The sequence below is a fragment of the Mixophyes fleayi genome, chromosome 1 (assembly GCF_038048845.1).
Source record: "Mixophyes fleayi isolate aMixFle1 chromosome 1, aMixFle1.hap1, whole genome shotgun sequence".
In the NCBI taxonomy this organism is placed as follows: domain Eukaryota; kingdom Metazoa; phylum Chordata; class Amphibia; order Anura; family Limnodynastidae; genus Mixophyes; species Mixophyes fleayi.
Genome location: NC_134402.1, coordinates 295,490,912 through 295,502,948, shown reverse-complemented (window position 1 = coordinate 295,502,948; position 12,037 = coordinate 295,490,912). Strand labels below are relative to the sequence as shown.

General features: G+C 41.6%; 1 protein-coding gene across 4 annotated transcripts in view; it reads right to left on the bottom strand.

The window, feature by feature from the left end:
- Nucleotides 1-12,037, bottom strand: part of NAA35 (N-alpha-acetyltransferase 35, NatC auxiliary subunit) — a 53,413-nt gene that overhangs the window by 22,954 nt on the left and 18,422 nt on the right. For 3 of the 4 annotated variants that reach the window (XM_075211066.1, XM_075211065.1, XM_075211067.1), the window contains exons 13-17: nucleotides 8,936-8,995; nucleotides 7,418-7,545; nucleotides 7,267-7,333; nucleotides 7,080-7,178; nucleotides 214-392 (exon numbers count right to left, since the gene is read on the bottom strand). In XM_075211066.1, coding sequence (XP_075067167.1) covers nucleotides 214-392; nucleotides 7,080-7,178; nucleotides 7,267-7,333; nucleotides 7,418-7,545; nucleotides 8,936-8,995 — 533 coding nt within the window. The remainder of the gene's footprint in view (nucleotides 1-213; nucleotides 393-7,079; nucleotides 7,179-7,266; nucleotides 7,334-7,417; nucleotides 7,546-8,935; nucleotides 8,996-12,037) is intronic. The other variant, XM_075211069.1, reaches the window with a different exon arrangement.

Sequence of the window (12,037 nt, the reverse complement as noted above, 5' to 3'; positions counted from 1 at the left end):
TCCTGGCTGCACTCGATACCCCCAATGTTCTGGTGTCCATCAACACATTAAGAGAAAAGGATTTAACGCAAGTATAAAATCTTATTTTCACTGCAGATCATAATGTTTACTGAAGGGTAGTTAACCATATTGTCTGAAGTCAGCCAAGAATGAACAATAATGAACTTTTCTCTAAAGGATTATTAACAGTGGAGGGGAAGTAAAAGTACTCACCAATAGATATAATAATATTCATGCATGCTATAAAGTTCCAGTTCAAAGCCACTCAGCAGGTACTGAATCATTATTCGCAGGTTATGGTAAAGCACCCAGGTACCCAAACATGCCAAGTGTTGCCTTTGTGGTTCCTGTTTCAGCAACATGCTATGGAGAGCTGCGTCCACCTTCTCTGCCTTAGAAAAGCAAAAAAAAAAAAAAAAAGGAAAAAAATGATATTTCTACAAGGCAGCGCTAAACAGAAGAAATCTTACCAAATAAGACAATCAAAAGTTCCAAAAGTCTTGCTCATAATGCAAGAAAATCATATGAAGTTAAATGTTCTTTAATTGTATCTATAAATATTTTTGATACTTTAAGGTAACAAGGGAGCATGCATATGCATGTTTTAGTCAATGGTATCCTCCTTTATTTAAAAAAAACTAGTTACTGCTCTATTGAAGCTTACAATCTAATTTCCCTACAGCAGACATAAAAAGCACAGACACACATAAGGACCAATGTAGTCAGAAACCAAATAACTTGCCAGTATGTATTTGGACCAGGTAAGAAACCTGAGAATCTGGAAGAAACCTATGAGAACATGGGAACAACATTTAAACTCCAGAGACAGAAGTCAGGATCAGAATAAAAGTCCCCACGCTGAGGGGGTATGGCTTGGCGGTCAAAGTGAATGGTCACAGCCCAGCAAAGCTCCAGACGCGACTGCAGAAAATTACCAGTTAGCCACTGCAGAGTAGGGATTTTGGGTCAGAACCCTCCTCTACTATATTCCTGCGGCCCTGACAGCATATATGCCCGTTTGAATCGCGGCCCAGTAAAGAAACATGATTAGCTGGAGCTTGCGGCCCTACCGCTGTATACTATAGGAGGGTAACTGTTGAATCATTGACTACTAGGTTTGACGCCCCTCTCAAGACGCCGGCACAGACCTGCGGTACTGGCCGGATGAACGCACAATTACCTGCACGGCAAACCGGATGCAAGCCACATCTTGGAGGAGACTGAGGTGCCTTGAACAACAACAGGCTTACAGGGAACCATCAGCATCTCTGCTGCAGTGCTGATATCCAGAGGTGAGTGCTCACCCATGTGTTGAAGATAAGCTGCCCTGTTCACCAGTGGGAGGCAGGAAGGCTCGGAAACTGCATGAGGGATCGCAACTGTATTCAACGATTTTCTAGCTAAAACTGAACTGCTCAGCTTCTACTCATAGATCCACCACCAGCTGCCTGCCTCTTGGAATTAGAATTCAGAACACTATTAGACCCACAGACATCAGGATTTTATATACAGTGTGGTAGCAAATACAGTAACTTATCAACTTTTTGTGCCATTTCCCTGTTGCCCCTAACACAACCAAGACATCAGGGGTCAGTCATACTTGGGCTGTGTCATCCTGTAATATTATAATTTTGGCACTTACCATGCTGGAGAAACCCTCTGCATTGTCTTGCATCTATTAGCTTGTACGCCACTGCCATCTAGTGGTGAAAGCATTAATTGTACAGACTTTCTGTTTCTCTGCTCTACATTGTTTTTACCAGCCTCAGGCCCATCTGTATTGCACTCAGGGCGCACCCTTCCTTCTGTGGACCACACCACTAGACCCTTCTGTGCATATACCCCAGCTGCCTACTAAACAGGCACGCGAGTCTACCACTCCAGTACTGCACTCATAAGGACAGCACACCGCAGTTATCAGCACTTAATGGACAGGTCCTTCTTTTCATCCGATCTCTCGCTGGATGAATGAATGGACTGAAGACCATTTATGTCCCCTCGCCTGTCCGCTTTATATTCAACTACGAACATCCACCTAACTCGTGACCTGATTCTTATCATGAATAAATCATCTGGGAGGGGATGCAGAGGAACGATGGGAGAGATCAGCCAGGACTTTTCACATCAGGATAAACCTGTCTAATCAACTCCATCCCTACCAGGAGATCAAAAGATCCTGAATCCATGTATACCACAGTTCCCTTCACTAAAGCCGAATTTGCTGAGTTGCGCAATTTGATTGCAAATCGCACCAACTCTATCGCGGTGGATCTTCAGAAAGCTATATGGGACTTTAAAACAGAAAATAGTATTTTTGTTCATACCGTAAAATCTCTCTCTGAACACGAGTTGGAGGACACTGCTCACCTTGGGGGTATATAAAGCGCTGTGGGAGTAATGGCACTAAAAAAAATTGTCTAGCTTGCTCCCCTCCATGCCCTTTCCACAGAAAGAACTAACCAAGGCACAAAAGAGAGCAAAAACGCAACCAAAAGAACAGACAACAGAACTGTTAGAACAAAGGGTGGGAGCGTGGTGTCCCCCAACTCGTGTTCAGAAAAAGAGATTTTACAGTACAAAAATCCTATTTTCTCTTTCACACCAGTTGGGGGACACTGCTCACCTTGGGGACGTTCCAAAGCTGCCTCTATGGGTGGGAATGCTCAGACTGAGCGGTGCGTAAAACTTTACGGCCAAAACTTGCTTCTTTTGAAGCAAGACTTGGAAACGATAAAACCTGGTGAATGTATGAAAAGAAGACCAAGTAGCTGCCCTACACAATTGCTTAGTCGAGGCTCCATGCCATGCTGTGCCGCCCAAGAGGCGCTAACAGACCTCATGGAATGAGCTGTCAGACTTTCAGGAACTAGAGAGCCCCCATGAAATGTACGCCTGCCGGATAGTAGCAGTGATCCATCTAGCACCGGCCGACCAGCCACGCTTGGGATAGTCATACAGGACTAGAAGACTATTAGTCTTCCAAACCAAAGATGTACGGTCCACATAAATCCTCAAGGTTCTGACCAAATCTAAAGAGACTGAGCCCTGACCAGGTGCCAGCGAATCCTGAGGAAGTACCAGCAGAACAATATCCTGATTTAGGTGAAACCTCAAGACCACCTTTGGTTGAAACGAAGGCTTAGTTCTAAGCACCACACGATTGTCATGGAAAATCAGAAGAGGAGCCCGACATGAAAGGGCTGCCAACTCCGAAACCCGTCTGGCCGAAGCAAGAGAGAAGTTTTAAAGAAACAGACTTCAAAGGTTCAAAGGGCGACTTATGAAGCGCCGAAAGGATCAAGTTTAGGTTCCTCAGGCGCTCTCCCTGAAGTAGCCGCGGTGGTCACCCGGTGATCGCCGCAAAGAAATCCTAGCTATCCATAAAAAACACAAAATAACTCTTAAGACTAAAAGTGCCCTACTCCATAGGCACTAAGAAAAACACTGAGCTCTTCCTGTGGAGGGAGCATAGAGGGGAGGGGAGCAGGCTAGACAAGTTTCTTAGTGCCATTACTCCCACAGCGCTCTCTATATCTCCAAGGTAAGCAGTGTCCCCCAACTGGTGTGAAAGAGAAATTGTTACCCTCTCTATAAGAAGAATGGCTCTTGAAAGCAAGATGGACACTATGCATAAATTACAAAGCGAAGTGGGACATGACCTGGGCTACTTACTAAGAGAGAACGAATTCTTGAAGGCCAAGTTAGAGAACTTGGAAAATAGGGACCACCCTAACAATCGACGGCTACGCAATATCCCTGAAACAGTGGAACCTAAAGGCCTAGAACAATATGTCAGGAATTTCTTTGCCTCACTTGATCCCTCTGTGTCCACCATCCCATACAGAGAGAATGCACAGGGCCCTGAGGCCCTGGCCGAAAGACTCTGACCCCCTTAGAGATGTATGTCTCCTCACCTTCAAAACTAATGACAATATCTCCTCTGTAGTTCGGAATGTCCCGCACATGCTTTTTGAAGGGAGTCGCATAGAGGTATTCCAGGACTTTGCCCCTCTACAAATCGCTAAAAGAAGTGATATTAGGGACATGACTCGTACCCTCAAAGACTATGGCTATAAATATTGATGAGGCTTCCCCTTTAGTCTGGTGGTGGAGGGACGACAAGTGGCCACCTGGAACCCCGACGAAGGGTGGACTTAGTTCACAGGCACAATCTTTCCCATTCTGGTCGTGATACCAGAGAAGGCACCTGTCGCTCCCAGGTGTCACATCCCCATGACCCATACTTACCACTGGTGGTGATATGCTCCCTGACCCTCCGGGTCTTACTCAACCATGTTTACACGTTACCGTTAAGCTTTCTATGTAAGTTAGCTTAACTGGGTCATTTTCCAATGCTACTTACAAAATTATTGAGCTTTTTCGAATATCTCCAATATTTGATTGTTAGTCTTCTTTCCCTGGACAGGCAGGGGGCTACGTTCTTTACACCACACCTAAGAACTACACATTCTATTCATTCCCACATAAATCCTATTCACGAATAGATAAGTTTTTTTCCTGCACACAAATTTTTCGCCACATTACACAAGCCAGCATTACCACCAACGCGTGGTCTGACCAGTCCATACTGTCGGTGTCAATCAATCTCCTTCAGAACCCCAGGGGATGAACATCGTGGAAGTTGAATTAAACGCTTCTTAAAATTCCCCACTTTAAAGGAGTGCATTTCGGCTTCCATAACCACCTACTTTGACCTAAACTTGGACCCGGAGGTTCCCATGCCCACAATTTTGTAGGCCCATAAGGCAGTGATCTTGGGGGATATTATCAAATTTGCTTCCCATTAGAAAAAAAGAACGCTCTGAAACAATTTATAACCTCAACTTTGAGATCTAGAAACCGAACACAAACAGTCCCACTCACTGTTCCAACGGATACAAAAAGTCAGGGGGAGCTCAAGACAATTCAAGCAGAATGTATGGAACGCCAGCTCCCCTGGCTTAATCAGTCCTTCTATGAGAAAAGTAATAAAGCCGACACGATACTGGTCAACAGACTCAGGGCGATGTGCTTCACAGGCTGTCACTTCACTCAGAGACAAATCGGGAGCTATTTCCTATGACCCCAAGATATTAACAATCAGTCAGGTCCTACTAATGAGACACTGTACAACCTTTGCAGTACACAACCCTCGCTGGCTCCTAAGGGGTTGGGTACGCTTAAAACGATATTGTAAATTCCTAGACTGAGAAGACCTACAAATAAAATCCGAATTAAGGAAAAAACTATTTAAATATAACAGACTTAACAGAAAAGCGACGCTGCAGATCAGCGATGGGACCAGCATGCTGACCGCAACTTACTCCGACTGGACAGCTCTCCGGCACTACAATTTGACGTCATCACTCCCTAACTTGCTCAAAGAGTTGGCAGAATATGAAATAAACAAAATAAACAGAAGCCTTGGTCCACCAAGTGCCCGTACCTTTTAATACCACCCTTGAGTCCAAGGAACGGTTTCTCTCATCTATGAGTCCACCCTGACACCAGTGGCCGAGACCCTGGAACCGTTCGAAGCTACATGGGAAAGGGACATCCAAATGACTCTGGACGAGGAGGGATGAAACCAGCTCAGGCTTAGGATCTCTGAGGCATCTAAAATTACTTCAATCAGGGAAAATGCTTACAAGGTTTAAACCTGTTGGTACATGGTACCCACAAGATTACTGTCTATATCCAAGTACGTCTGTTCTCTGCTGGAGGGGATGTGGGGGAGTGGGGTCTTTCTTTCATAATTGGTGGCACTGTCCCTATATGGCGTCAGGTATCTGCCCCTATAACTCAGATTCTGGAAAGTGATGTAAGCCCAGACCCGCTGGTCATGTTGCTCTGGTCTCCAGGGACAACTCTCATTAAACATAGTGGCAAATTGGTATAGCATGTATGTACCGCTACACACTTGCAGATTGCTAAAGAGTGGAAATCCTCACGACACCCATGCTTTCAGGCAGTTCTCTCACAGACATCATGGAATATATAATTAGCCTTCTCCTGGACAAAGTTTCCAATTTCCACAGGTATGGGACCCATGGTACACCTTTTACCAATCCTCGCTGCCCAGCACCCAGTGAGCTGCACTCCAGACCTAAGATGCCTGGCTCCTCCAACTTCCTGCTCACTCGAGGGCACCTCAGGGCTATGCCAGCACATGTTCCCCCCTCCGGGGGTCCTCTCACTTCTCCTCTCTTCCCCCTCCTTTTCTTTCTCAAACCTCTGCTTTCCCTCCCCAACAACCCCCCAACTCTCATCAAGTTCCCTTCCCTCCCCCCCATACAGAAAAATCGAACAACATGGTATTCTCTTCAGGTATGACACTTGGATCTCTCTCAGGACTCACAACTGCACATTAGATAACTGCCAGGCACATATGTCCTTTGAAAGATGCTAGTCAAGGCCCCTTGGCTCTCTACTAAGTTCTAATGCTATATGTAATATATTTAGTGAGTCAGTCATTGTAATGAATATGTTACCGCTGTCTATAATATTCTGTTAACTTTATTGTCGTTGAAGAAAATAAACAGAAAAAAACGCTGCAAACTAGTGATGCTTACCCCTTCACCATACATGCCTCCCTATCAATCCAATAAAATATATAGTTAAAACATAAGAGACAGTACAAAAAAAACACCATGCATGGCTTAGGGCTTGTGCACATGGTGTCTGTTCTCCAGTTTTGTTATGACAGGAAAATGGAGAGCGTTTGTACAGCCAGAGAAATCTTTGACCTCCACTGAAAGAAGCAAGATTGGTGCTCTTAAGTGCAAACAACAGAGCAGACTACAGAGCAGTAGAACATGTCCTATTTCCCTATACATTCTACACACATAATGCAGTGGCCAGCCCAACCTAAGTGCCTCAGCGCATCAGGTACTCCTTTATGTTTCCCCAGTTGTAACGTTTGCGGGAGGAGGCTCCCCCAGTACACAGGTGGGTGGGCAGGGTGCTGCAATTTTAGAAGGACACATTTGGAAGTGGACTTGTCCTTTAAGTATATTGTTAGCCGATATTAACATTTGCACATATATTTTGCTTTATGTAATTAAAAAATAAATAAATACCTCATCCTGTAAAGTTGCGAAATCTTCCAAGATATGACCAAGTTTATCTCTCTGGCGAGCTCTGTTGTGACCATGAATCTGAATTAAGCTACAAAATGGCTTGAAAGAGACAAATTGAATAAGGTATTAGATTGATCCTGGTCAAGAAAAATGTTTACTTTTAAGAGAAAAAAATATCTATACTCACTCTTACACAATGGGTGACAAACGAATCAATGTAGTCTTTTGCCTGATGGTTGTTATATAGACAGCATCTGAGGGAAAAACATATAATGAGCAAAATAAACCAATAATAGTTTAACTGTGAAGTATTTGTAAGAAATGGTCAAAACATTTACTTTGAAGAAAGGACAGGAGGGCTCACAAAGAAACGCAATGCATCTTTTACCATGTCTTGCATCAAATGTGTTCCAAAAACCTTTTTATTATCCACCAAGAATGTAGTCTGCAGAGTAAGGAGAAATGGCTGTCAGAAAAAAGGTATATCAGCAATTTATTATTCAATCTGTAAGAAAATTACAAGTTCTCTGCAACAAATGATTTAGTTTGGCAGAGTTCGAACACATGAAATCAGATGAGCATAGTCAAACCATTACACATTTAGCAAACAATAACATCTATCTCATGATCTATTAATTACATTGTTTTTGCTTGTTTTTTTTTTTGGTGTTTCTTATTCTGGGTTCTTCTCATACAGTCTTAGAATTGTTAGTGTAGCCCATTACTGAACTTGATTCCTTTCTCCCCTAACTATTTTGGTGTTGAGTGAGCAAGTGTGGGCGCATCTAAGGCTAGGTACACACTGGAGCGTTTTTGTCCAATAATCGGGCAAATCAACAGACATACGACCGTTCGGTCGGAAGTCGGGTTAGTTTGTATAGTGACACGATGATCAACAGACCTTCAAAAGTTGGATTGATTGCTCATTTGGTTGGTCGTACTGTTTAATATTTTCCGACCAATCACCTAGCGATCATGAAGTGTGTAACCACCAATCAGCCAACATCCGACCGTTCAGTCAGATATCGTGTGAGTGTGTATAGTGACACGATGATCTAAAGTTGTCCCAAAGTACCGATCATTGTTTCCTTTGGTTGGTCATACTGTTTAATATTTTCCGAATAACTACCGACAGATCATGTAGTGAGTATGCACTCATGCTCACGATCTCCATAGAGTTTACAGAGTTGTGCTCTTTTCAGCCGATGCTAGCTATGAATGTCCCGGTGATTAAATGTAGAGTGCTGCCGAAGAAATAAATCATTTGTTCGTTCTGAAACAGAATGTTTTGTTTGAGTCACTGGAGCTAACGAAATTCGTTAGAACATGTGGATAACAAGGTGGTTTTAATCAGTGTGACAAGAATGAAAGAATGAATGATTATTTTGCTGTCATTCTCTGAAGACTGGAGGACCAGCTGAAGAGCACAGATCTGAAGGTAAATCGTGTCAGTGTGCACGCATGAATCGCCAGAATGATAGGACCTTCAGAGGTAGGTACAATCGTTTGAGAGAACACATCAGTTGTAAAATTCTTCAGTGTGTACTTCAAAGCTCTGTTTGTTATCTTTCTTTATCTATACATAAATTATCCCAGCTACATTTATAACCAGCCACAAGTTCCAATGTTTATTTACAAAAGTACTTTACTCTCAGAGTAGTGTAAAAGCTGATAATGAAATACAAGATCCTGACTCAAGTAATAGTCAATATTTGAAACTATTCCATTTTTACAAGATTATCACAGCAGCTCATTTTCAAGAACGGGGAGTTGTAACAAATGGTTTATCAGAAAGTGTAAAAATATCACATGTCTGATAATATACAGCAATCTGAAGAGAATCACAAAAGATTTACCTGCAAGAGAGATCTTGAAAGTACACAAGGAGACTGTTCACTGAATTCACAGAAAAAATCCTAGGAAATAAATTACTATTAGTAATTTTACCCATTATAATCTTAACAGCACATATAATCTGTATGAATAAAAAGCATGTCCAAATAGTAGTTGTTTCATTTAGTTCTTTTAATAAAAAAAGTTTTAAAACAATTTTGAAACTACAACTAATAGTATGTACATCCTGAATCAAACAAAATTATTTTCAAGCTGGAACCACCAGAAAGATTTCTGCTTGCAGCAGAAATTCCAAACACACTAATGTTCAGTTACATATATCAACTAAATGTGTGTTTCATTCAGACAGGTGGTCTAAACAGAACACAATGGGGGCAAACCACTCAAAATTGTGCAAAGAACATTGATTTCAGTGTCTGCTGCCACTCATGTGAATTCTAAAGAATCAGAAAATATGATCCTCCAATGCTTTGCTGTGACCTATGATTTATACTGCAGCTTGAGGAGAGGTGTGCAGGCTCTGAGGACACTCATCCTAACACCTTCAAGATTTTCACAGTGGCTTGCCCCAGACATGTATCAAATGAAGCGCAGTGTCAGCACGTTCTGCAAAAACGGTTAATTGAGCAAGTCTATCAAGTGTAAAAATGAAAGATTATTAATTTTCACAAAAAAATAAATAAATCATAATTTATTTTGTTAATTACATATATTGCAATTTTGTTGTTTCACTTTTACATCCTTCTCCCGCCTACAGAAAACACCCCCGTGACTGAATTAGAGAGTGGAGTCTCTACATTTTATGCTCGTACTCCCTGCAAAATAAGAGCACATTGCAAACCATCCATAGTACTTCTTCAATCAATATCTACTAAAGTGTTACAGACACTCTTGGTCCTACAGTCCTGAGAGAGCTCTGATCTTCCTACTGAGGTAACAGGTCTACCGAGGGTGGTGTGGGGGCAGCGCTATTTTTTTTTTTTTGGGTGGACATCAAAAAATATCTCTCTTAAACTCCCATCGGTTAAATTCAACCAATGAATGTGAAGAATTCAATCAAATGTATCCTCAAAGAGCCAAAAAGTGCTCTTTCAGAAAACTCTTAATAAAAGTAGATAATGTATACTAAAGCTGTGTGATGATTTGTCATTTCTTGTGGAGAATTTGCATACAAATATTCCATTAACTGTAAATAATTAACTTTAAGCATCCATTCTGAACGGAGAGGAGGTTTAAAGTCTCATCAGTAAAGTGGGATTAAGCTCTTGTCTACAAACAAAGGTGTGTACATGTAAAAGATTATACTAGTTGTATTTTACACAAATATTTTAGGATAATAGGACAAGTCTGCCATAAACGAACATTTATCTTTATGGCACCACCAACATAAATCTGAAATAGATAAGATAGTATACTATCATTTGGACCAGGGTTTTATAATGGACAAACCCTGTAATATCTGCTGATGTCACTTGAAATGTAGAGCTTTTAATCTGTAGTCAAGGTGCTGTGCATGCAACATTTCAAAACTGGTTCATATGGACAAACTAATTCAACGCAGTGATTACATGGCTTTACTCCATACTGGAAACTTTTAAAATGCAAAGTGAAACAATATTTAGTTTAACAAAATATTTAAATATTGTAGGCCTACATTGATCAGTTTTTCATTAGACATGTTTTTGTAGATAATGTAGGGAGGCTAAAGCTGGGTACACACTACACTGTTTTCGCCCAATAATCGGCTTAAACAGCCGACATACGACCGCTCGTTCAAAACTCGGGTCAGTGTGTGCAGTGACACGATGGTCGAAAGTCTGCCCAAATGGACGATTGTCGCCTCATTTGGTTGGTCGTACTGTTTAATAATTTCGTTCCAATCTCGTTTCCGCTGTGTAGTGTGTATAAACTTCCGACCGATCCACAACTGTGAGTATGAAATTACAGTCATTGCTCACAACAACATGGCTGTAAAAAGTCGCTAAAGGGACGTCCGCTCTTCTCTTTATAGTCCTAAACAAGGCTAGTGTGTATGCAGTCCATGGACCGAGCGATCGGACCATCGATCGGCATAAAAAGTTGGTTGAAATGTCTGTTGTGTGTACCCAGCTTAAGTTCTGTTGAAATTCCCCATTTTCTAGAAGCTTAATGTTTTACATGCTACAAAATGCTAAACACAGTAAACAACGGGTAACAATGACAGGATTTTAAACTTATGTTAAATTATTTTCTCTGAGTCCATTGGGAGGCATTGGACAATGGGGATATAGAGTCTCCATTAGGATTTGGCACTTTATATAGAATTATACTCCTCCCTTTTCTATATCCACATCCTGCAAGGAACTCAGTTACTTTTCTAACCAAGCTCCACAGGACAGAACAAAACCAATAGAAAGAAACGTCACCTCCAGAAAAACATTTAACTTTGGTAATATATACATATATATATATATATATATATATATATATATATATATATATATACACATACATACATACATACATATATATACACATATATGTATGTATATATATATATATATATATATATATATATATATATATATATATATATATATCCTCTCTAGTACATCCTCTTGGGGGAACACTGGATCATAGGGAAATCCCAAAGTTGCCCTTTCGGGTGGGTACACTCACAGAGTTGTGACGAAAACTGGTGTCCTTGGACACAAAAACATTGAACTTGGAAAGCTTTGGACAGAAGATCATGTGGCCAGCCAACACAGCTGATCAGCTGAAGCACTGTGCCACTCTGCCCACAAAACTCTCACTGATCTGGTAGAGATGTGCCTTAACATTGAAAAAAAATGCCCCAATATACATTATTATTATTTTTATTAATTTTTATTTATAGGGCGCCACAAGGTGTCCGTGGCGCCGTACAGGGACAAAAACGAATTACAGTACAGTAAACATAAAGCACAGTAACTCAGTAAGCTCAATGCACAGCTAGTGAGGGCGGGGGGGAGTATCCGCAAATGACGGGGCCCAAAAGGAGGGCGCGGAAGACAGGGAGACCCCCAGTGGGCAAAGTAGCTGGAGAGCAGAGTTAGAAGTGGTGGAGACAGGAGGAGAGATGGCCC